The sequence below is a fragment of the Ranitomeya imitator genome, chromosome 2 (genome assembly GCF_032444005.1).
Source record: "Ranitomeya imitator isolate aRanImi1 chromosome 2, aRanImi1.pri, whole genome shotgun sequence".
Classification (NCBI taxonomy): domain Eukaryota; kingdom Metazoa; phylum Chordata; class Amphibia; order Anura; family Dendrobatidae; genus Ranitomeya; species Ranitomeya imitator.
This window is the reverse complement of record NC_091283.1, coordinates 807,945,097-807,971,962: the sequence shown is the minus strand read 5'-3', so window position 1 is coordinate 807,971,962 and position 26,866 is coordinate 807,945,097. Positions and strand designations below refer to the sequence as shown.

At 41.7% G+C, this 26,866-nt stretch overlaps 1 protein-coding gene across 2 annotated transcripts in view; it reads left to right on the top strand.

Moving 5' to 3' along the window:
• ADGRA1 (adhesion G protein-coupled receptor A1) overlaps nucleotides 1-26,866 on the top strand; it is an 873,399-nt gene that overhangs the window by 743,715 nt on the left and 102,818 nt on the right. For both annotated transcript variants that reach the window (XM_069753826.1, XM_069753828.1), the window contains one exon: nucleotides 7,559-7,704. In XM_069753826.1, coding sequence (XP_069609927.1) covers nucleotides 7,559-7,704 — 146 coding nt within the window. The remainder of the gene's footprint in view (nucleotides 1-7,558; nucleotides 7,705-26,866) is intronic.

The window sequence follows — 26,866 nt, the reverse complement described above, 5'->3', positions numbered from 1 at the left end:
CGGTACGTCGGGCCGACGGTTTGCAACAGCCCCGTACCGACGGAAGTGTGAAAGTAGCCTAATCCAGATATCCAGGGCATTAAGGTACAGGAGAAAGAATTCAAGTTGCTTCTATTTGCAGATGATATTCTCCTCACCCTCACCAACCCACACATTTCCCTCCCCAATCTTCAATCTTGACAGAATATGGAGTACTCTCAGGGTACAAGGTAAATACAACAAAGACTCAAGCTCTCCCAATTAACTTACCGTGCGCAATGGTGCACGCTCTGAAATCAAAGTTTAAACTTGCTTGGAAGGACACCAAAATTAAATATTTGGGTATTTTCCTGACTGGCTCTTACGATTCCCTTTATAGACATCATTTCCCGGCCTTCTTTCAAGAGATTAATGGGTTACTTTCTAGATGGTCTAAACTTCCTCTCTCACTTTTTGGCAGAGCAAATGCTATAAAGATGTCTATTATACCTAAGTTCTTATACATGGTGGAGGTTTGCCGGTGCCGATCACACGAGCAGTGTTGAGGAGGTTTCAGACTGTGCTTCTTAATTTTTGGGGGGTCAGAGACAAGATCGAATAGCTAAATCAGTCCTCACATCTCCAAAAACACAGGGGTATTGCCTTTCCAGACATCTGGAGATATTACTTGGCCGCGCACCTTAGAAGGATACCAGCTTGGGCCTCCTTGTGGGCTTATAGCAAATGGGTAGCAATCGAGAAACTTTGGATGGCTCCAGCGCATCCCAATTCATTGCTATGGGGAGATGGGAGTACATGCCCCTCAATTCCTCTGCTGGGCTCTATGGCATTTACAATGAAAATTTGGAGGATAAGCAGCAAGGCCTTTCCATTGATCTCCCCCAAGTCCCCTATGATCTCCTTCCTTTTTACACCCTCCATACCTGATAGTCTTACTGCAGCTACGACAGAACCATGGCTTCAAGCACAATTATTTAATTACGCGGATATTGTAGACCCCTTTAATAGAAATATTCTTCCTTTTCAGACTCTTAGAGAGCGGTTTAAACTCCCACTTAGGACCTACTTCTCATACTTACAAATCCGCCACCTGGCCTTAACTTTATATAAAAACACAACGTTCTCCACCCCCACTCCCTTTGAGCGACTCTGTAAAGGGAATCCCTCTATAAAGGGTTTGATCACGGACATTTATAGTATACTGCTCACTCCGCCATCATGCTTACATGATAAAGTTGGAGAGATACCTGGGGAGGGAACTTCCGCTTCCGATCTGGCAGGTCATATGGCCTAGGGCAGCTAAATCGTCACCATGCATAACACAAAAGGAAAATCAGTACAAGATACTGATGCATTGGTGTCATACGCCGGAGGTTTTACATAATATTTACCCTACCACGTCGGATAAATGCTGGAGATGTCTGGGGGCTGTGGGCTCATTGCCACATATATTCTTGGATTGCCAGACTATATCCCCATTCTGGAAGAGAGTACAGGGGTTGATTTCTCTGCTTTTAGATGTAGAGATTCCTCTGGATCCTCTGACTTTTTTGCTTAATGTTCCCCCCGTGCCCATGACAAAGGGCACTGCCAGGCTGCTCCTCCATATCCTAGCATCGGGGAAGTGTCTATTAGCCTCGTACTGGAAGAAAAGATCAGCTCCCACTATGAAAAAACTCCGGATGAAGATTAAAGAAATGAGACGTATGGAGAATCTTACGGCCTGTATTAATAATCAACTTGATTTGTTCAATCGCATATGGGCTCCATGGGATGACTATGTAACTTAGCTAACCAACTGATGTTACGTGCCTTTTTTCTTTCTTTCTGCGTCTTTTGCCCTCCCTAACTTTTCTCCTATCCCTTCCCCGTACCCCACCTACTCTTAGATGATGCATTAGATGTTTGCCCTAACTTTAGTAGGAGCAGCAGTGCTGCGCACTGTGCCACTGGAAGAAACATCTAAAATGTTTTGCAATGTTTTGCATAATTTTGCTACAACTATACTTATGTTTATGATGTTATTTGTACAAGAAAAAAGAAAATCTTTCAAAAATAAACAGTTTAAAAAAAAAAAATGTTTGAACCACTTGTGTTGCGGATGTTAACACCCGCGAGACATGCAGCGGCGGGGATTCAAACATATTATTCAAGCACGCCGAAGACACTCTGTTAGCACACGAACATGCTCAGATAACACTCTATCCATTCGCTCATCACTAATAATGATATGTAAAAATAAAAAAATTAAAACTAAAAATTCTTACAAAATATTTAACATAAAAGGTTTACATAAGCAATAGATCATTTTCTGATTTCACATTCCCTCTATGGGTAGGTTCACACTACCGATAGAGTCTGAAAACTAATGGCACTCTGGTCAAAATCTGATCAAAGGCTGATCAAAATAATTGGACCTTTTTGCTCGGTTCATCTGAGCAAAAATGGTCCTATAATTCGGATCAGACTTTGATCAAATTTTGACCAGACTGGCATTAGCTTTTCTCATACGTTCAGAGAGAAAAAAAAAATGTATACGCCTTCTCCACTCCACTCTGGCAGTCTGTAAAAATCGGAACGCACTTAAATGTCATGCAATTTTTTTCACTGGTCCGTAGACTTGAATTGCAGATTTTCATCAGATACTCAGATCAAAATTTGTCAATTCTTCAATTTCTTTCCATGGACCACTTAGTCCGAGGAAAAAAATTCAGACGTGCACATCCTCATAGAATGTCATAGGTATGAGTGCTGCCCGTGAAAACCACGGATAGCACTTGCACAAAAAAAATTTGTCATGAGCCCTACTAGTCACTTCTTTACCTGGTCTGGCTGGCAAAACTACATCAGATGTACTGTTTGTATACGCCATATCATGCCGACCATAGTAAGACACCAGAACGGCAACGGAGCGCGGTAACAATATTTTTATATTTTTGAATATATTACTGTCATTTGAGAGATGAAGTAGAGGATTCAGACTTTTGAAGCTCACAATTGTCCATGTGTATACTTTGGAACTAAAACTTTCCTAATTTAAAACTTTTTCGTTGTATCAGTGAGAAATACCAATGTCTACCATTTTGCTACAGTGTTTTGGGTATGTTCTGCTACTTAGACAAATGAAAAAAACTATCTGTAATGGTCTCGCCTAATTTAGCACATTTGACAATCTATTGTTTCTTGCTTTGAATCCTTTTTTAAAGCTTAAAAGTTCACGACAAAAATAAGTTGACACAATGCGTTTAGTTTGACTCATCTAGCTGTAGGTATAACATGGGTTTTGGTTGTCATTATGTCAGCTTTCACTTCATCAAACACACTAGAAATACACAATCCCTTGTTGGTGGAAAGAATCTTCTTTGAAACGGAATCTTATGAATTTAGTTTGCAAAAGTGAATATTTATCAAAAATAAGATGACAACATTTACATTTAACTTTGCTGCATAAAATATATTAGAAATATAAAATGACATAATAATATAATATTGCAATATTTCTGCGAACATGGACTAGCGCACATGACCGGAAAAATCAGACAAGGGTTTTCTGACGTTTTGACAGATATGCGACGCGTTTCGATCGTTAACCGATCTTACTCAATGCATGGTTTCCTCAGAAATCTATAACCTCAAAACCAGATATCCTTTTGGTTTGAATCGCAAGAATGAAATAATGTATCATTACTGTTGATTACTCATTGTATTTGTGATTGTATGTTTAACGTGTTGTTTTAGATCATTTTTGCCAGGTAATTTACCTTGTTTCAGGTGTATTCCTCTGTTGCTGCAGGTGTAGTCTCTGTGCCTCATGACCCGCACTAATAGTCATGTGATCAAAATTGTCAGTATGATTGGTCTTTGAGCATTTAAGAATCACCGCATTTCTGAGGAAACCATGCATTGAGTAAGATCGGTTAACGATTGAAACGCGTCGCATGTTATGTGCACTCCTGCATTCGCACTTAGACAAGGATTTGTTGTTCTTATTCGTATTTTAACGGAGAAATAAAGATTTGAAATTTTATGGAGCTGGAACGCCTTCTTCTGTTTTCCACTATATCTACTCATCCTGGTCCGAGATGAAGTTCCGTGCACCTGCGTTTGATCGGTGAGCTGGCTGTGGCTTTTTAGCCCAAACTTTTTTTGCTTTTGACAGATAGTACGGATAGCACCCATCCCCAGATTATTCAATGTGGCTGTGCACATGTCTGATTTATCATCAAACGTGTGATCCTCGAGTGTTCCGTGAAAAAAAAATGGAGCATACACAATTTGCCTCCAATCATTGGAATGCTCTTGGCCTTTCAAGTCTATGGGTCCATGAAAAAAAATTGAACCTCGCTCGGATGACTTTGTATGGTCATTTTCCATATTTGAGGAAATTGAATCACACTCTAATCAGAGTGTAATTAGCATAATCAGACTGATTTTTTCATATGAGAGAAAAACATTCTTGTGATCGTAGCCAAAGATTGCAATGGAAGCTGTCAATCATTCCCAGGGAGGTGTGATTAGAAGATTGGAGGGAAGACTAGTCGTAGGGAAGAAATGCCCCACCGGACTAGTCCTGTCTCATTAGCATACATGATGTTGCAGAATACAGCATCTTATCAGATTAAAGAAATGTGCAATCATACCTTCATGGGGAGGTGAAGGGTGAATCTGAAAAAAAAATTGGATAATGAAACCTCCTTGAGACAACCTCTCAAAATCGCATTAAAAGCTTTGTCTGGCCTTAGTCTACAAGTCTAAAGTCACTCTATGCACACACTGTGTGCTGCGAGGATTCTCTCATGTCAGTGCTAAGAGCAGCAGGTGCTTCACAGCAAGTATTAGATTTACATACATGCGGTCACATGCCAACTAGACGTGTGCGGCCTCCCTCAGTGCAAGTGTATTGAGCGAAGCTGGAAAAGTCTAGTCATCATGTGTCCGGTAATATGCAAATCACGTCCTAAAGGGGTATTCCGCTTAAAGGATCTGACTACAAGAAATCTGGTCTAGATAATGAATTTCTCTCAATAAATTAGTGTTTTGGAGGGATTTGAAATTGAGGTGCCATTCTCAAGTCTTCCTGAACAGTGATGGACTTTGATCGACGTGTTCTCAACATCAATGATATCAACAGTGTAATACACCCAATCATATCATCAAAATACTATAAAAAGCCATATTCTTGCTTAAAAAGACTAAACATGATAATATATTAGAAAGACGTCCTTGGAAGACCATTTACAGAAGATCAGAGTAATAGTCCAATGAATGGGGTTTTATATCCATGTAGTGTAACCGATCAGTGCAGACTGTAACACAACATATGTATTTATATTCATTTCATAAAGCCAGATGTATTTATAATGGGAATAAAAGAATATTGAGGACTGGCTTAAACTGTAATTGCAGTTGCCATGGTAATAGCTAACAATTATTCTCTGAATGCAGATGTTAACATCCTGCCAGAACTGGTATTTTCATTTTCATATTAATAACATTCATAAAAATTCGTTAACAGCTTGCGGATAGAACAGCTCCTTGAGACATAGGTAGAACCGATTCTATATGCTCGAGACGCAAGGAAATGGAACATTTGCTCAGTTTCTTTCCAGTGAATTAAATTTGAGGACAATGGGTAAAAAAATCTAAGATCCACTTGAGTGAATGAGGAACGCCAAGAAGAAGCACTGCAAGGACAGTCGCACCTTGGTACATACAATTGTAAGGAAAGACATTAAATATTTACATACGATAATATTTAAATGCGATATATGCTACTGCGCAGAGGAGGCCACCACAGCCATTTTCATGAAAATATTTTTTTTCTCCCCGCAATACTATATGACTAAATCATAAATTATTATATGCATATTAGCCATTGTATCATGCTAGAGCATTTTCATTTTCCATATAATATTCTAAGCAGTATGTAAAATAAGGGGCAGGTCAATGAGGGATCAGTGACCTGTCATAAGCCCATAACCATCAGAGCTCCATATAAAGCCCCTCCCACAGCCCCACCCACAGGTCACCCTGGAGCACCAGAATCTCATTAACTAAAAATTTCACAAGAACCACAAGACAGATTTCATCAACCCATATATCATTTTAATCAGTATAATGGCACCAACCTGACACTCTCTAGTTCACTGAGCACAATCCTGCTGACATGTTCGCTTCAGATATATATGAAAAAGTAAAGTGCATGTGCAAAAATATAAAAACTCAGGTGGGTTTCCCAAGCCCGGTTAGGTAGGACACCCCAGGATCATTACTCATGTGGCACTTCACACCTCAGATTTTCAAACTTACCCTGCCTTACGCCATCAATCCTGGAGCACCATGGTTTTCACTAAATGACTATTTATGCCACCCAGCATACTAACCAAAGCACCATACCCAGTGTACATAATGTATCAACCTACAAGTGCGGCCTGCTCTCTAAGCCACCTTTTCCAAAGATGCATTTATTTGTAGCCAAAATGCCAAAAATCCTTCCTGATACCTTAGCTTCAAATACCTTCAATGGAATTAAAGAGATTGTTTAACTGGACAAAAAATGCCTTAGATTTGTTTAAAAATAAAATTAAGGAAACGTTCAATATACAAAGGTCCTCTGATGTCCCAATTGCAGTCACATTCTCAGGTCCTGGCACTTCTATTTCCACTTTGGCTTAAAAATACAAGAGAACTTTGTATCCCCCTCTCTGTGTTAGAGAAGTGACCCTATGTATACATGTCCCTATCATGACCAATGCAAATAGAGAAAGGGGTAGGCCTAGCTAGTGAAATGAACCACCTACAAACATGTCACTGAGGGGACAAAAAGGTTCTTCTGAGTCAAAACCAAGCTGGGTAGTAGAGGTGCTGGGACCTGGGATCGGACTGAAAGTGAGACATCAAAAGACTTTCATATGTTGCCTGAAAGTGTATAGAGCGGGCTCAAAAGCTGAGCCTGCTCTATGCCTAGTGGGTGCCACTGGATGCTGACAGCGGCATTTAAGTGGTAAATACCAAGAGGTCTCTCTTGTGTCCTACCGCCTCTTCACTCCAAGATGTGATTCCAGCTGTGGGCATACTGAAAGCCCCCGTGGTTACTTTGTTCCTTCTATAATGTCCTTCCCATGGCTAAACGTCATAGCAGATTGTTAACTTTACATTACACTTCAATTCAAAAGTATTGCAGTGTATTGTATAAGTGATTGCAAGATTTCTTCCTTTGAGGGCCTAAAAAAAATGCGAACATTAAAAAAATCTGAAGAAAAAATCTAAAAGTTCACTCATAGAGCACCGTAAATTTTTGTGTGTACAATAGCACCTAAAATGTATTAGTGAATTTTAGACTGAAATTCTAAATTATTTTTGGATACGTCAGCAAATGGCAATGTTGGAACCTTTGTTTTGAATTTCTTTTGGTTCCCAAGTGAAGAAGACTTAACACTGCATTACGTCTAGAAAAGTAGAAAATGGAATTAATAGAAGCAATCTATGAATTGTTAAGTATTCAATTTACACATCAGACCCTTACTTGCTCTGTGCATATGATAATCATGTGACTGTTTTCTGCTTCTGATTACTCCAGGTTGGCATTGTTTTGCATTACTCGAGCCTGTGCACAGTGTTGTGGATTGGTGTCACAGCGAGGAACATTTACAAGCAAGTTACAAGAAAACCTCCTCAAAACCAGAATACTGACCAGCCTGCATTCCCAAAGCAACCTATGCTCAGGTATGGCAGACTTTGTCTTGTTTATACTTTAATTATTTGTTACTAACAGCCATGACAAAATAGTTTTTTCCAATCTCAAAGCAAATTTTCCGCCACAAATAAAGTCCAAGACAAGAAATCATATTTCATAATTGCTTCTGAACGCTTAAGAGGAGCTCTGTTTATTTCATGTGTGGTGTCTTGGGGAAACCACCACAGAGAGTGACCAGAAGACTGTGGCGCCTGGTTACACGAACGTCTGCATTGATTAGAACTGCTTCACCATCCTATTAAACAGTACAGGTTTTCTTTGCTCTGTCAATGCATGGTTTAATCAGTTCACTTGATCTTTTGGAGCTCTCCATCCTGAATTGTCTCAGCTGTTCTGTGTTGGCCACTCCCCTCTGTATATATGCTTGATAGTTACAACTTCCTGGTTTGGTGATGAAGGAGAGTTCTGAATTAGTAGCAGTCGGTTGGTGTAGTTTACAGGAGATATCTGCATTTGGCTGCCGTCACACTAGCAGTATTTGGTTAGTATTTTACATCAGTATTTGGAAGCCAAAACCAGGAGTGGAACAATTAGAGGAAAAGTATAATAGAAACATATGCACAACTTCTGCATTTATCACCCACTCCTGGTTTTGGCTTACAAATACTGATGTAAAATACTGACCAAATACTGTTAGTGTGACGGCAGCCTTTATTTGATATTGTGTGTTTATCCTAATCCTTTCCCATTTGGTTTACCCCTCCTACTTAATTTCCACTTAGTTGTTTCGTGAGTTCATTTGCAAGATTGTAGTTTTCTTTTATCCTGGTCTGTTTCCCATGTCTGTCAAAGTCGTGTTTTCCTTTACACTTCTGTTCCATACCCCCCTTGGTGTGGAAGTAAACAGATCAGTGTGCATATAGGAGTATAGTAAGATATGAGACCTAAAGATCTCCACCGTCATGGGGTAAATCTGGGCTACAGTAATAGCCCAGGGTCCTCATAGCTTGAGGGACAGGAAAGGAACCAATTGCCCCATGAAAATCCTGCTAGAGTATTGTGACATGTGGAGTCTCACTGCTCCTTTCCCCTTATGGGTGGACTTTGTGCCAAATTCCCCTCATGGGTGGGGACTTCCTGTCATATTCTCTTTATGGGTGAAATCTGCATGCATTCTTGTTAAGGCCTTTATTTGTACTATTGTATTTGACCATGATGAGCAGGTCTTTTATGAAACAAGAACTTTGTCATTAACACAAGAAGTGATGTTACTAAGTTAACAGATGCTAATAGGATAACATAATCTGAAACAAAAAGGATAATCACCAGGAAAATGAATGCCATCATGTTTTCTTTAATATCCACCACTAGTATGGCATGCTATTCAAAATATTTATTTTATCAGAAGATATCTTTTATGTTAAAATGATGCACCAACCTGGGTCTGAATAGTGACAATGCAATTTCCATGTGTAGTTTACGTTACCTGGTGACCCGTGTTGGCATCTCTCTGCCTCCTCTGTTCAATGGTGCCTTCTGCTCCTCCTACTTCCAAGATGGCCACTGTAGTGGGAGTGCACTGGTAAGTCTAAACATTCCCTACCTTCCGTTACTACAGTAGTAAAGGTAAGGGGGAGTTTTAGACTTGCCAGTACTCTCTCCATATCACTCTCTTTTTGCCCCTGATGTCAAATGGTAGGTTAGCGTATGCCTGCACAACTTCTCTTAAGAGTAACTAAACTTTTTTTATTTAATTATTGATTAGCCTTTGTAAAGTTATGAATCTTTGTAACATAGTTAGTAAGGCCGAAAAAAGACATTTGTCCATCCAGTTCAGCCTATATTCCATCATAATAAATCCCCAGATCTACGTCCTTCTACAGAACCTAATTGTATGATACAATATTGTTCTGCTCCAGGAAGACATCCAGGCCTCTCTTGAACCCCTCGACTGAGTTCGCCATCACCACCTCCTCAGGCAAGCAATTCCAGATTCTCACTGCCCTAACAGTAAAGAATCCTCTTCTATGTTGGTGGAAAAACCTTCTCTCCTCCAGACGCAAAGAATGCCCCCTTGTGCCCGTCACCTTCCTTGGTATAAACAGATCCTCAGCGAGATATTTGTATTGCCCCTCAGTCGTCTTTTTTCTAGACTAAATAATCCTAATTTCGCTAATCTATCTGGGTATTGTAGTTCTCCCATCCCCTTTATTAATTTTGTTGCCCTCCTTTGTACTCTCTCTAGTTCCATTATATCCTTCCTGAGCACCGGTGCCCAAAACTGGACACAGTACTCCATGTGCGGTCTAACTAGGGATTTGTACAGAGGCAGTATAATGCTCTCATCATGTGTATCCAGACCTCTTTTAATGCACCCCATGATCCTGTTTGCCTTGGCAGCTGCTGCCTGGCACTGGCTGCTCCAGGTAAGTTTATCATTAACTAGGATCCCCAAGTCCTTCTCCCTGTCAGATTTACCCAGTGGTTTCCCATTCAGTGTGTAATGGTGACATTGATTCCTTCTTCCCATGTGTATAACCTTACATTTATCATTGTTAAACCTCATCTGCCACCTTTCAGCCCAAGTTTCCAACTTATCCAGATCCATCTGTAGCAGAATACTATCTTCTCTTGTATTAACTGCTTTACATAGTTTTGTATCATCTGCAAATATCGATATTTTACTGTGTAAACCTTCTACCAGATCATTAATGAATATGTTGAAGAGAACAGGTCCCAATACTGACCCCTGCGGTACCCCACTGGTCAAAGCGACCCAGTTAGAGACTATACCATTTATAACCACCCTCTGCTTTCTATCACTAAGCCAGTTACTAACCCATTTACACACATTTTCCCCCAGACCAAGCATTCTCATTTTGTGTACCAACCTCTTGTGCGGCACGGTATCAAACGCTTTGGAAAAATCGAGATATACCACGTCCAATGACTCCATTACATACTTAACATACTCCATTACCTTACTTAAATTTCTTCCATTTTTAAAGTTGTTGTCCAGGCATAGGCATTTGATCAGTGGGGATCTGACTCCCGGTGGCCACACTGATCAGCTGTTATTTGCTCCGGCAGCAGCCAGATGTGATCGCTTCAAATGGAGCTGCTGAGCACATCTCAAATCAAAGTGTAGACGCTGCTGCTGGGTACTGCGGCACAGCTTCTATGCATAAAAATATTAGCTGTGCCACTGTACCAGGCATCGGCTAGCAACAGCTGCTACACTTTGAATAGATGCTCCATTCCCGAGGTTAATAACCAGCCATTGCCTGCAGGAAAAATCACCTGATCAGTGTGGGCGCTCGGGTGTAGGACCCCCATCAATCTGCTATTAGCGACCTATCCTGTAAATGGGTCATTAGATACCTATGCTGGGACGTTTTGACGCCATGCCTAAAGTGATGGCTTGTCTGCCTAGTTCATGCTGTCTTAATTGCTGAGTCCAGCTTCAGATGTTGATAAATTTGTACTTCTGCTTGAGCTTCTCTGCTCCCCTCCTATATGCTCATACAAGGGGTAAGAACTGAGATCATCCCTTTCCCAGTATGGATCTTTGCTAGATAATGACAATATGAACTAGGCATACAAGTCATTACTTTCAGCATGGTGTTAAAGATAGAAGAAAGCAAAATAAGGTAATCGAGTATTTTACAAAGATTCATAACTTCGTACAAAGGCTAATAATTAAATAAAAAGAAAATTTTAGTTTCTTTAAGTGATGCTACAATTAGTGATTGTCGGACCTGTGGTTGTCAGGCTTAAAAAAGTTTGATTCGGGTACCAGAATGGTACCCTACTCTCATCAGCCTACACCAGGTCTCACTGACAGCAGTGAGTGAAGGTGATGCTGATGAGACTATTCACCAGCCACATGGTAATAAATGTATCAGTGTGATAATTAGTGCAGTGCGTGTGTACCTAAGGCTACTTTCACACCAGCGTTGTACTCGGCCCGTCGCAGTGCGTCAGGCCGATGTACCGACGCTAGCAGTGAATGCGTCGCACAACGGGGGCAGCGGATGCATTTTTCCAGTGCATCTGCTGCCCCATTGTGAGGTGCGGGGAGGTGGGGTCGGAGTTCCGGCCGCACATGCGCGGTCTGAAATGGCGGACCATCGGCAGCAAAAAACGTTACATGTAACGTTTTTTGCAGCCGACGGTCCGCCACAACACGGCGCAACTGTCGCACGATGGTTGTGACGTGTGGCAAAGCGTCGCAATGCGACGCTAATGCAAGTTAATGGAGAAAAAACGCACCCTGCAAGCACTTTTGCAGGATGCGTTTTTTCTACAATACGACGCATAGCGACATGCAGTGCACGACGCTAGTATGAAAGTAGCCTTACTGTACATAAATTTATTGAATTCATAAATAAAAGAAAAAAATGGCATGGAGTCGCATCTATTTTTAATAACAAGCACAGGTAAAGATGACAGTTATTTAAATAAATAATTTAAAATACGGTGTAGGATCCCCCCATTTTTGATAACCAGCCAAGCTAAAGCAGACAGACTGGGAAGATGCCAATACTTGACATGGCTGTGATTGAACTAAAAGTGCCCACACAGTAAAGCTTGTTGATTGGCTGTGCTGCAGCCTTTCAACAAGGTTTGTTCGGGCTGCTGAATCCGAACTGTAACAGCGACTTCCAGGAGAAGTCCGTGTCTGGTATGGATCCCAAACTTTACCGTTTGGGTTCACCCATCTCTAGCTACAATATCAAAAGTAATATTGTTACTGATCAGTGCCAGCTCTTTAGCTCTTTAAAACCGACAGAAGAAAAGTCCAAACAGAAAGCGCTAAGAATTATGCAGATCCTCTGATGACAGCTACTCGTCACTGACGAACACAAACTCAGAAACATGAAGACTTGTAATTAATTTCAAATGGGTAATGACCGTGACGCGGAAAATCTCAATCACCCCTCAGCTATATTGTGTCTGTTCATATAATTAGCTTCACACGTAACTTGTCGTTTTTGTTTAGCTGGGCTTGTACTTTACATCTGTAACCTAAGAACACTAGTGATCTTCAGAAGCTAAACCGCTGCGATAAGTAGAAAGGAATCACAGCTAAGAAGGCTGACAATGGGTAGATCAGACTCTGACAAAGTTTTATATTCCAGAATATTGACTGCCAAAGAAAGGTGACCTCATTGGTGTCCTGCACTACCGACTGGGAATCTCTCAGGAATGGATGCACCTCATAGAGGAAGAAAATGATTTACGGAAATAAGCTGTCCAGTCCAGTCACTGACGTATCTATCTTGGCTCTCGTCTACCATTTTCTCTATTTTGGCTTTTGTCAGGCTGCTGTGATTGTTGTTTTAGTCAGGTTTGGTTTGAGTGAGCTGTTCCGGGGGGTCCAGGTTTGTGTGAACCACCTATGTGTAGCAGTTCTACTATGTAGGTGAGCCCAAAATCACAGCACCCTCTTTAGTACTTCTAGGTGTAGAGGGAATCTGACCAGCTCAGCCCAACAGGCACTGTTGGTGGTGCTCCAATGGACCTGAAGAAGATGCTTACAGAATTCCAAGTGGAAAATTTCTGTTGGGCTGGACTCCCACTTTGACGAGTCGGGGTATGTGTGAGGGCCCCAAACTTCACTGCCATACATTGTCTATCTATCTAGGAGGCTGCTACTAAGCACTAACCATTTGAAATGTACCAGTCTCTTTAGGTTATTGTATGGCATACTTATTTCTATGGAGATCCTGGCCCCATCAGCCATATACAGTAACGCTTTTTCAGAAGAATATACAGTCTTGGCTGAAAGTGTTCAAGAAAATGAAGTATTTGTCCCAGAAAATAATTGCAATTGCACATGTTTTGTTATGTTTATTTCCTTTGTGTATTGGAACAACACAAAAAAAAGAGAAAAAAGGCAAATTGGACAACATTTCACCAAAATCTCAAAAATGGGCTAGAGAAAAATTGTTAGCATCCTCAAATTAATATTTGATTACACATCCTTTGGAATAGATAATTGCAATCAATTGCTTCCTATAACCATCAACAAACTTCTTACACCTCTCAAATGGAATTTTGGACCACTCTTCTTTTGCAAACTCCAGGTCTGTCATATTAGAAGTAAATAAATAACAAGTGACTGGCACACTCCGGACGTGTTGTGATGCAAAAATGGGGGTTTATTATACATACAGTAAACACAAACGTTTCGGTCGTAACTGGACCTTCATCAGTGTGCTAGATTACTAGTATGTTGGAGGAGCCCCACAAGTTAGAACTAAGATGCATCGGAAGCCTGAAGCTATATAGAATTCAGGTTGTAGAAGCAGTACATAGACGCAGGGGAGTATGTCCCAGGTGGCGCTGTCAGAGGAAAGCCTGAAGCTATATAGATCCCAGGTTGTAGAAGCAATTTGCTGATGCAGGGTAGTGTGTCACAGGTGACGCTATCCACCCAGTAAATATGAAGCCACGCGGTGTCACCGCTGTTAAGGGCTAAGAGGGAAGTGCACGCTATCAGCCTGATGAATGGAGGGAGCACGCAGTGTCCACTGCAAGTGCAGGCTTTCCTCTGATAGCGCCACCTGGGACATACTCCCCTGCGTCTATGTACTGCTTCTACAACCTGAATTCTATATAGCTTCAGGCTTCCGATGCATCTTAGTTCTAACTTGTGGGGCTCCTCCAACATACTAGTAATCTAGCACACTGATGAAGGTCCAGTTACGACCGAAACGTTTGTGTTTACTGTATGTATAATAAACCCCCATTTTTGCATCACAACACGTCCGGAGTGTGCCAGTCACTTGTTATTTATACATTGAGGCTTGGGAACCTATGACCGTGCACCTCCTCCCTTCGGCTGTGCTGAACATTTTCTATATTGTCATATTAGAAGGGCACATTCCTTCAACAGCAATTTTAAGATCTCTCCACAGCTATTTAATGGGATTTAGATTCAGACTTATTCTTGGCCACTTCAGAACTCTCCATTGCTTTGATTCCATCCATTTCTGTGTGATTCTTGAAGTATGTTTGGGGTCATTGTCCTGCTAGAAGACCCATGACTTAGGATGCAAACCCAGTTTTCTGACACTACTGGACACTACACTATGACTCAAATCCATTAGTAATCTTCAGATTTCATGATGCCTTTTATACAGTCAAGGCACCCAGTGTCAGAGGCAGCTAAACAACCTAAAAACATATTTGAATCTCCGCCATGTTTGACTGTAGGCACTGTGTTAGGCCTAATTCCATTCTCAGTAAACAGTAGAATGATCTGCTTTACCAAAAAGCTTTATCTTGGTCTCGTCTGTCTGCAAGAAGCTTTCTAAGGAGGATTTTGTCTTACTTACTTTGTCTTACTCCTATACAATGTGGCAAACTGCAGTCTAGATTTTTTTAAGGCTCTTTGTCAGCAGTAGGGTCCTCCTGGGTCTCCTACCATAGTTTTTCATTTCATTCAAATGTTGATGGATAGTTTGCGCTGACACTGATGCACCCTGAGCTTGCAAGACAGCTTGAATTTGTTTGGAACTTGATTTGGGCTGCTTATTCACCATCCAGACTATCCTGCCCAGTAACCTTTCATATTTTCTCCCTGTCTTCCACATCCAGGGAGATTAGTTACAGTGCCATGGGATGTAAACTTCTTGATTATGCTGTGCACATTGCACAAAGGAACATCAAGATCTCTGGAGATGAACTTGAAACCTTGAGATTGTTGATCAATAATTTTGGTTCTCAAGTCAAGTCCTCAGACAGTGCTATTCTCCTCATTCTGTTCTCCTTGCTTATTGTGGTACACACAGACACATAGTGCAAAGTTTGAGTAAATTTATACCCCTTTTATCTGGTTTCAGGTGTGATTTTCATATTACCCACACCTGTTACTTGCCACAGGTGAGTTTTAAAAAACATCACACGCTTGAAACAAAGTTTTGGAAAGGTGCCAACGCTTGTGTCTGGGGTTGTGTGTGCAATCATGTCCAATTTTTTTTTTCCTCTGGTTTTTTTTGTGTGCTGTGTTGTGTATATAACTGAATTTTTTAAGGGGGGGGAATACTTAATTTTCTGGAACAATTTCAAACGCTTTAGGCCTGACCTCCTCTTTCATATTGTTGTTTGCAGGGGGCAGTCATGTCAGTTATCTTTCACACTACTCCTATGTTGCCCCCTTCAAACAACAATATGAAAAATTAGGTTTACCATATTTTTATTATAGTCATCAAAGGGGTTGTCCCATGAACAATTTTAATCAATTGGTCTTGGAATAATAATAATTTCCACAATTGGAATCGTTTTTAAAAAAATGTCCCTGTGCTGAGATAATCTTATAAATGTGTCCCTTCTGTGTGCTGTGTAATGGCCGTGTCTGACCCTGCAGGAACATGGTCTGATCATACCACATCTCTTGGGTGGGGGAAAGCAAAAAAGTATACAGACATTACAGCATGAGATCGCAAATTATTCTTTTTTTAATGTAAAATATTTTTTAAAAGCAGGCAGGAAAATTATTATTTATCTCACAAAAAGAATTAGTTGTGATCCCATGTTGTAATGACTATATACTCTCTTCTGCAACCTTCCCTGGCCAGGAGATATGGCTCAGACCATGTTCCTGTACGGTCAGACTCAGCCATTACACAGTACACAGCAGGGGCACATTTATAAGATTATCTCAGCACAGGAAAAAAATTTTTAAACACATCCAGTTGTGGAAATTATTATTGTTTCAAGATCTATTGATTAAAATTAACTTTGTTAGTGGGAAAACACCTTTTAAGTTGTTTAATTTGGAGGGAGGCCTCATTAATTGCAAAGATAAGTTTTTATGGGTCCACTTTACTGACAGTATGTGTACGACTGTCTACAGTGTGTTTTATAAATACGGTAAGTAAGAGGAAAAAACTTTACCTGTACCTAAATATAAGTGATTGAGATAATTTTGCCTTTGTGAAGTTAATTGCTCTTACCCTAGTTGTGACTCTCGGGCCCCACTTATCAGACTGCTATATGCTATATGCAGTTCTGCTGTCTGCTAATTGTACTCAGCATTAAATCCTTCTTATAGAGCTTTCATAGTTATGCCGGAGAGACGTGATTGAATGTGACTGCCCAGCGACCGAATGGGCTTACGAAGTTAATGTGCCATGTATCACGAGCCGAGCTTTGTTTTATATTTCTTTATTCTGTACATTTCTATACCCTTGCTAGATAACGCTGGTATCCGTATTTGTACTACCTCCTAAATCAACTATCAAAAGTATTCCGCCCCGAGGATTGCTCTTTATTTTTATACATTAATAATAATCAATAACAATAGATATATGACTACAGTATTTAATGAGAATTAATGCCCATATATACATATATTGGCGGTATATCGTCTGATTAGTGGAAGTCTGAACAACAGGCGACAATTAATAAATAATTAATATTGAATATATCACTTTTTTGGAGAGCCAGGGTCCACCAACTCCCATGCTTCGGCAAAAGCCGGCCATACATAATAGATACCTGACGGGTGAACCTTTGATCAGCTGACAGCAATGTTTTGGCTATTGTAATCCTGGATCTTTCACTCCCTTGACGTCATATGTAGGGGAACGTCCAGAGATCCCCAGCCAGGTACATTAGATGGCTGGCCAATTAGTTAGTTTGTTTGACTGACTTTTATATATTATGTATAGGGGCTTTAAAGAGGACATAAAAAAAGGGCTCTCTTTTGTTTTATATTTTCCTGAAGCTCAATTGAGTATTCAGTTGTTTTGTTAAAGCAACATACCATTCAACAGATATAGGTCTTTTTATTTAGTAGAAATTGTTATAGTCTTTACTAAGGGGGCATGGTAGTTCACAGACTAATTATGCAAAGCAAACTAAAGACACACCCCAGAGGATCCTGTGAGCCACGCCTCTTTAGTAAAGACCTGAATATTTATCAAAAGGCCCACAATGATGGAAACATATGTATGGATTTAAAAAAAAAAAAAAAAACATAGAATAATCAAGTAGCAAGAACAGCTACAAAATGAGATCAGAAGCTGGTCACTCTTGACCTGGCCAAATTTAAGTCTGATCAATGGAATGACCTCATGTCTCCCTTATCTTATGTTATGGCAGAGGTGTATTAGATAGATGGGAAGGTTGTGGCCACATCTAGGCTTGGCGACTTCAGGGGACCCAAAAGATTTTTCCCCATGTAAAAAGACCAGTACGATAAATGGTGCAGGACAGCTGAGGACCTTGTTATGAATGTTGGGACCCAAGAGCTTCCCTTTGTCTAATACATTCCAGTGATAGAACAGTGAGGTTATACCAGGCGCTGACAGCTTGGATTACCAGAACGCGTAGAGCTTAATGCATTTCTCAACATGGCTTATTTATTAATGACACAAACAAAACAAATATCATAAAATATAAAATATATTTCCATCATTAAAATGTTAAAATCTATCCAAGGATACGTGATAACTTGCGGAATGTTGGGGGTTTGACAGCTGGAAACTCCTGCTGATCCAAAGAGCAGAGCTTTGAAAAGCACATGCAAGGTATAACTCCATTTTGTATGGGACTTCCGGAAAAAGCTGAGCGTTATATATTTTTTGCTCTGACAGAGTGTGAATGGAGCGGTAGCATGTAGATTTAGTCTCTGGGACATTTTGACTGGAAATTCCAGAGACTCAGAGCTACGCCCGATCCAATTGGACCCAAACAGATCTAAAGGTTAACTGTCAAGTCCACAATATACAAGAGAATGCCAAGAGTGTGCAAAGCAGTCATCAAAGCAAAAGGTGGCTACTTTGAAGAGCCTAGAATATAAGACATATTTTCAGTTGTTTCACACTTTTTTGTTTAGTATATAATGCCACATGTGTTAATTCATAGTTTTGATGCCTTCGGTGTGAATGTACAATTTTCATAGTCATGAAAATACAGAAAATCTTTAAATGAGAAGGTGTGTCCAAACTTTTGGTCTGTACTGTATGAGATGACTGTTGAGTGAAAAATTGTAGGGCCAATCCTTTGGCTGACAGCCATTTCGGCCAGGAGTGCAAGTACGGCGGAGCACTCCGATGTTCTCTTTCTATGGAAGAAGTAAAGGATCGGCAATACGAAATCAAACATCCTGGATTCTTAACTGATCCTCAATCCATTGTATGGTGCCCCCATGCACATTGAAGTGTTGTCTGAACCTGTTGATATAGGCGGGTTCAGTGGACATTAGTCGAATGTCTATGGGGGCTTTATTTTTTGGCTAAGGCACAACTTTTTATGAGGAATCTCAAATCACAGATGAAGTGTAAAGTATATTTTCCATTTCTTATACAGAATATCTCACCTATTGGAATGGAAATCTTAGATATAGTCATTTTTCAGAAAGTTGCCTAAAATACTGCCTATCAAATTTGCACCGCTGCGTTGCACGATATCGGCGCTGAACATAAAAAGCTAAGCCGCTCGGCACTACAGAAGTCGTGCCCCTCACCAGCTCAGCTGGCCACTTAACGTTACATTCGTAGAACATGAAAAAAAAACATCTTTGGAGCTAAATAAAAGGAATCGACTGTAAGTTTTCTATATCTAGCAGCTGTATAGCTTGTGTCAGACATTTTCCATTACCATCTACTCAGCCCCGAACAGTATTTACACAATTTATAATGAAAAATGCTGGGAACAAACAGAACAGATAGATCCATGCGCCCAATGTGCAAGGTGGATTATGTTTTTGATGCATCGTCGGGTCTGAGAATAAACATACAATCCCATTGGTATTGCTATAGGAAATGTGTATTTGCTGTTTAATATTATGCAGCAGTAAATTATCCCAACTGCTCCAATGACGTGCCGCAGATAAACGCAATTCACAACATGCACTGACAACAAGAGTACAAAGGGAGAAGAAGCCGGATATTCAACATATTTCATTGTGTTGGAAGAATTATTCTCCATTTCCGCACAATGCATACTCATTATTACTGAATATTCACTACTATGGTGGGGAAGGGCTGAAGTTAGTATTCCCGTGGGAAGACTAGAGAAAGAAATCTTAGAATTTGTAGTTTTTAAAGGACATATAAGAAAACTAATTTTCTGTATTATCAGGGCTGGCTCCAGGGCGACAGGGATTCACTAAGCCCCTCTTTGCTTTCCATTTTTACTTCTCGCCTTACAAGAGCTATAACTTTTTTTATTTTTCAGTGGAAAGACTTATATAACACCTTGTTTTTTCCAGTACAAGCTGTTGCTTTAGTTGTACCATTTTGGGGTCCATGGGACACTTTTGGTTTTTCTTATTAAATTTGTAAGGGAGGAGACGTGACCAAAAAACAGCAATTCTGTCATTTTGTTTTTTTCTTCTCATTTTGGTATTCGGCATGTAGAATACATAGTGTAATATTTTATTCCTTTAGTCAGTTATGCTTTTTTTTTTATATTTTAATACCATTCCAAGAAAAGTAGGGTGATCTGAACCTATATTTATTTTTATTAACATTGTTTTATAGATGCCATCGGTTACTTAAAGCTGCGATCACTTCCAACATACACTGCAAAATTGCATTGTTTTGTAAAATAACCATTCTCCTATGAATTATTGCCACTGGCTGGATTTCATCGGTGTACTAACATGGCAGACAAGGGGTCCTTTAGTAGGCTCCTGGCTTCCAAGATGATATTATCGGTATGCTGTTTCCAACCCCTAAAAACAAACATAAAAGCAAGATTGACAACCTGTTAACTAATTACATGGCTACGTTTGTGACCTCATCTCCTCTCTCCCCTTGTCCATCGTCCAATAGGATCTCGCACTGCACTGACATGCGCAGTGAGTTTTCTGGGATGCCGGGTGCAGCAAGCGACATAGTGACAGGCAGCTGACATGTGCCTACTTTACATTGGAATGCTATTGGTGAGTGTTAACTATTAAAGATGACTGCGGGCATTGCCCCAGTACCCCCTGAATCTATACATGAAACGCACGTCAGAGTACACTGCGGTCTGCTTTTTGGTCCATTAATTATAACTAGAGATGGGTGAACCCCCCGATGTTCGGGATCCGTGGGTTCGCCCGAGTTTCTTGTAAAGTTCAAGTTTGGGGCTGAACTTTAAAACGGGTTTCCCATTGAAACCCTTGTTCGGGATAGTGTGACCGAACACTATGTATTCGGAACGGTCCTGAACTTTACAGTTCAGGTTCCCCCATTCCTACTAGGGATGGATGAACCCCACCGATGTTCGGGAATGGTGGGTTCACCCAAGATTTTTTGTAAAGTTCAAGTTTGGGGCCGGACATAACACAAACTTGCGTCCAAACCCCGAACTCGGACTTTACATCTATGGGATGGGGAGGGGGAGCTGTAAAAAAAGTAGAAAATTAATAATAAACATTATAATTATACTTACCTGTAGAGCGACGCGTCCTCCCGTCCCACTGTCTCCCGACCGCATATGCTTCCAGGCCGCTCATTAACTGTCGGCAGTATTCACTGCACTCGGCTGTCTTCGGCTTTTTTCGTCTGTGTTCGTGTGGTGACGTCACCGCACGAACACTGCTGGAAAAGCCGAAGACAGCCGAGTGCAGCGAATAGCGGGAGAAGGTAATGAGCGGCCCCGGAAGCAGATGCGGCCGGGAGACAGCAGGACGGGGCGACGCGTCGCTGGACAGGTAAGTATAATTATAATGTTTATTATTAATTTTCTGCTTTTTTTACAGCCCAAACTGGACCAAACTGTAACACGGGTTTCCCATGAAAACTGGTGTATGGAACCGTGTGCCCAAACACTATGTGTTCAGTACGGTCCCGAACTTTACAGTTCGGGTTCGCCCATCCCTAATTATAGCTTCTGCTGGGAATGCGTAGTTTTTCACTGCTGCATCTTGTTAGGAGCTCTTTTTGAGATGTCATCTTGTAATCAAGGTGTTTAATTATACTTATTATCTAATTTTTTGACAATTATGTTTTGAGCTCCCTTATTGTATTATTATATTGAGCTATTGTGTGATCCATCACTTACCAAACTGCCCTTTTATTCTGGGTTTGATTGAGTGTTTTTAACCTTTATATTTAAGCTGTTTTGTATACTGTATATGTGTCTGCAATTAATAAAAATTGAATACATTTACATATATTGATTGTTTTGCATTTACTTTGGTTTAAGGAGTAATTTATAGGTCTTCCTCATTTATTGGGTACTCTTTAAATGTTCTCTTAACTTTGATTGTTATTAGTATGGGCCTTTGTGTCCATTTTTGGTTACTACATGTCTACATGCATTTGTCTTTTAAAACAGATGTTCGGTCTAAATTGATAATCTGCAGTCACTCTGTGTAACTGCAGACTTATTTATCCCCCAAGCGCATGCACTGTGTGCTACGGAGATTTGCCAGTTTCTGAGATGGAACTGGCAGTACATATGCGTTATGCATACTCCCAGCAAGGGCACGTCCTCGACTTATATACTTGTATTGAGCGAGGCTGTGCCCACTGCACTACCACACCCGCTGGATTACTGTGTCTCTAGATGGGACTCGGCCTATCTCTATACAAGTGTATGGAGTGAGGCTTTGCCCATTATTCGGGCTCTGGCCGGGAGTATACATAACGCATACGTACCTGTTATGGCTGGCAATCAGGCAACACAGCGTGCAGTAATCAGCGCACATACAGAGATCTGGCAATAACCCAAAACAATAGGACGAGCTCTGAGACGTGGAATCTCTGTAGACTGCAGTACCTGATCTATCCTCACACAACTGGAAGCAGCAGTGGATTGCGCCTATCAACTACCTATGCAACTCGGCACTGCCTGAGGAGCTGACTAGCCTGAAGATAGAAATACAAGCCTGACTTACCTCAGAGAAATACCCCAAAGGAATAGGCAGCCCCCACATATAATGACTGTTAGCAAGATGAAAAGACAAACGTAGGAATGAAATAGATTCAGCAAAGTGAGGCCCGATATTCTAGACAGAGCGAGGATAGCAAAGAGAACTATGCAGTCTACAAAAAACCCTAAAACGAAAACCACGCAAAGGGGCAAAAAGACCCACCGTGCCGAACTAACAGCACGGCGGTGCACCCCTTTGCTTCTCAGAGCTTCCAGCAAAAGATAATAACAAGCTGGACAGAAAAAACAGAAAACAAACTAGAAGCACTTATCTAGCAGAGCAGCAGGCCCAAGGAAAGATGCAGTAGCTCAGATCCAACACTGGAACATTGACAAGGAGCAAGGAAGACAGACTCAGGTGGAGCTAAATAGCAAGGCAGCCAACGAGCTCACCAAAACACCTGAGGGAGGAAGCCCAGAGACTGCAATACCACTTGTGACCACAGAAGTGAACTCAGCCACAGAATTCACAACAGTACCCCCCCCTTGAGGAGGGGTCACCGAACCCTCACCAGAACCCCCAGGCCGACCAGGATGAGCCACATGAAAGGCACGAACAAGATCTGGGGCATGGACATCAGAAGCAAAAACCCAGGAATTATCTTCCTGAGCATAACCCTTCCATTTGACCAGATACTGGAGTTTCCGTCTAGAGACACGAGAATCCAAAATCTTCTCCACAATATACTCCAATTCCCCCTCCACCAAAACAGGGGCAGGAGGCTCCACAGATGGAACCATAGGTGCCACGTATCTCCTCAACAACGACCTATGGAAAACATTATGTATGGAAAAGGAGTCTGGGAGGGTCAGACGAAAAGACACGGGATTGAGAATCTCAGAAATCCTATAAGGACCAATAAAACGAGGTTTAAATTTAGGAGAGGAAACCTTCATAGGTATATGACGAGAAGATAACCAAACCAGATCCCCAACACGAAGTCGGGGTCCCACACGGCGTCTGCGATTAGCGAAAAGCTGAGCCTTCTCCTGGGACAAGGTCAAATTGTCCACTACCTGAGTCCAGATCTGCTGCAACCTGTCCACCACATAATCCACACCAGGACAGTCCGAAGACTCAACCTGTCCTGAAGAGAAACGAGGATGGAACCCAGAATTGCAGAAAAATGGAGAGACCAAGGTAGCCGAGCTGGCCCGATTATTAAGGGCGAACTCAGCCAACGGCAAAAATGACACCCAATCATCCTGGTCAGCGGAAACAAAACATCTCAGATATGTTTCCAAGGTCTGATTGGTTCGTTCGGTCTGGCCATTAGTCTGAGGATGGAAGGCCGAGGAAAAAGATAGGTCAATGCCCATCCTACCACAAAAGGCTCGCCAGAACCTCGAGACAAACTGGGAACCTCTGTCAGAAACAATATTCTCAGGAATGCCATGTAAACGAACCACATGCTGGAAGAACAAAGGCACCAAATCAGAGGAGGAAGGCAATTTAACCAAGGGCACCAGATGGACCATTTTAGAAAAGCGATCACAGACCACCCAAATGACAGACATCTTTTGAGAAACGGGAAGGTCAGAAATGAAATCCATCGAAATATGTGTCCAAGGCCTCTTCGGGACCGGCAAGGGCAAAAGCAACCCACTGGCACGTGAACAGCAGGGCTTAGCCCTAGCACAAATTCCACAGGACTGCACAAAAGCACGCACATCCCGTGACAGAGATGGCCACCAGAAGGATCTAGCAACCAACTCCCTGGTACCAAAGATTCCTGGATGACCGGCCAGCACCGAACAATGAAGTTCAGAGATAACTTTACTAGTCCACCTATCAGGGACGAACAGTTTCTCGGCCGGACAACGATCAGGTTTATTAGCCTGAAATTTCTGCAACACTCTCCGCAAATCAGGGGAGATGGCAGACACAATGACTCCTTCCTTGAGGATACTCGCCGGCTCAGATAACCCCGGAGAGTCGGGCACAAAACTCCTAGACAGAGCATCCGCCTTCACATTTTTAGAGCCCGGAAGGTACGAAATCACAAAATCAAAACGAGCAAAAAATAACGACCAACGGGCCTGTCTAGGATTCAAGCGCTTGGCAGACTCAAGATAAGTAAGGTTCTTATGATCAGTCAAAACCACCACGCGATGCTTAGCACCCTCAAGCCAATGACGCCACTCCTCGAATGCCCACTTCATGGCCAGCAACTCTCGGTTGCCCACATCATAATTACGCTCAGCAGCAGAAAATTTCCTGGAAAAGAAAGCACATGGTTTGAACACTGAGCAACCAGAACCTCTCTGTGACAAAACCGCCCCTGCACCAATCTCAGAAGCATCAACCTCGACCTGGAACGGAAGAGAAACATCAGGTTGACACAACACAGGGGCACAGCAAAAACGACGCTTCAACTCCTGAAAAGCTTCCACGGCAGCAGAAGACCAATTAACCAAATCAGCACCCTTCTTGGTCAAATCGGTCAATGGTCTGGCAATGCTAGAAAAATTACAGATGAAGCGACGATAAAAATTAGCAAAGCCCAGGAATTTCTGCAAACTTTTTAGAGATGTCGGCTGAGTCCAATCCTGGATGGCCTGAACCTTAACCGGATCCATCTCGATAGTAGAAGGGGAAAAGATGAACCCCAAAAATGAAACTTTCTGCACACCGAAGAGACACTTTGATCCCTTCACGAACAAGGAATTAGCACGCAGTACCTGGAAAACCATTCTGACTTGCTTCACATGAGACTCCCAATCATCTGAGAAGATCAAAATGTCATCCAAGTAAACAATCAAGAATTTATCCAGATACTCACGGAAAATGTCATGCATAAAAGACTGAAAAACAGATGGAGCATTGGCAAGTCCGAACGGCATCACCAGATACTCAAAATGACCCTCGGGCGTATTAAATGCCGTTTTCCATTCATCTCCCTGCCTGATTCTCACCAGATTATACGCACCACGAAGATCAATCTTAGTAAACCAACTAGCCCCCTTAATCCGAGCAAACAAGTCAGAAATCAATGGCAAGGGATACTGAAACTTAACAGTGATCTTATTAAGAAGGCGGTAATCAATACACGGTCTTAGCGAACCATCCTTCTTGGCTACAAAAAAGAACCCTGCTCCCAATGGTGACGACGATGGGCGAATATGTCCCTTCTCCAGGGACTCCTTCACATAACTGCGCATAGCGGTGTGTTCAGGTACGGACAAATTAAATAAACGACCCTTAGGGAATTTACTACCAGGAATCAAATCGATAGCACAATCACAATCCCTATGCGGAGGAAGGGCATCAGACTTGGACTCTTCAAATACATCCTGAAAGTCCGGCAAGAACTCTGGGATGTCAGAAGGAATGGATGACGAAATAGACAAAAATGGAACATCACCATGTACTCCCTGACAACCCCAGCTGGTTACCGACATAGAGTTCCAATCCAATACTGGATTATGGGTTTGTAGCCATGGCAACCCCAACACGACCACATCATGCAAATTATGCAGTACCAGAAAGCGAATAACTTCCTGATGTGCAGGAGCCATGCACATGGTCAGCTGGGCCCAGTACTGAGGCTTATTCTTGGCCAAAGGTGTAGCATCAATTCCTCTCAACGGAATAGGACACCGCAAAGGCTCCAAGAAAAATCCACAACGTTTAGCATAATCCAAATCCATCAGATTCAGGGCAGCGCCTGAATCCACAAACGCCATGACAGAATATGATGACAAAGAGCACATTAAGGTAATGGACAAAAGGAATTTGGACTGTACAGTACCAATAACGGCAGAGCTATCGAACCGCCTAGTGCGTTTAGGACAATTAGAAATAGCATGAGTAGAATCACCACAATAGAAACACAGTCTGTTCAGACGTCTGTGTTCGTGCCGTTCTACTTTAGTCATAGTCCTGTCGCACTGCATAGGCTCAGGCTTACTCTCAGACAATACCGCCAGATGGTGCACAGATTTACGCTCGCGCAAGCGACGACCGATCTGAATGGCCAAGGACATAGACTCATTCAAACCAGCAGGCATAGGAAATCCCACCATTACATCCTTAAGAGCTTCAGAGAGACCCTTTCTGAACAAAGCCGCTAGTGCAGATTCATTCCACAGAGTGAGTACTGACCATTTTCTAAATTTCTGACAATATACTTCTACATCATCCTGACCCTGGCATAAAGCCAGCAGATTTTTCTCAGCTTGATCCACTGAATTAGGCTCATCGTAAAGCAATCCCAGCGCCTGGAAAAATGCATCAACATTACTCAATGCAGAATCTCCTGGTGCAAGAGAAAACGCCCAGTCCTGTGGGTCGCCGCGCAAAAAAGAAAT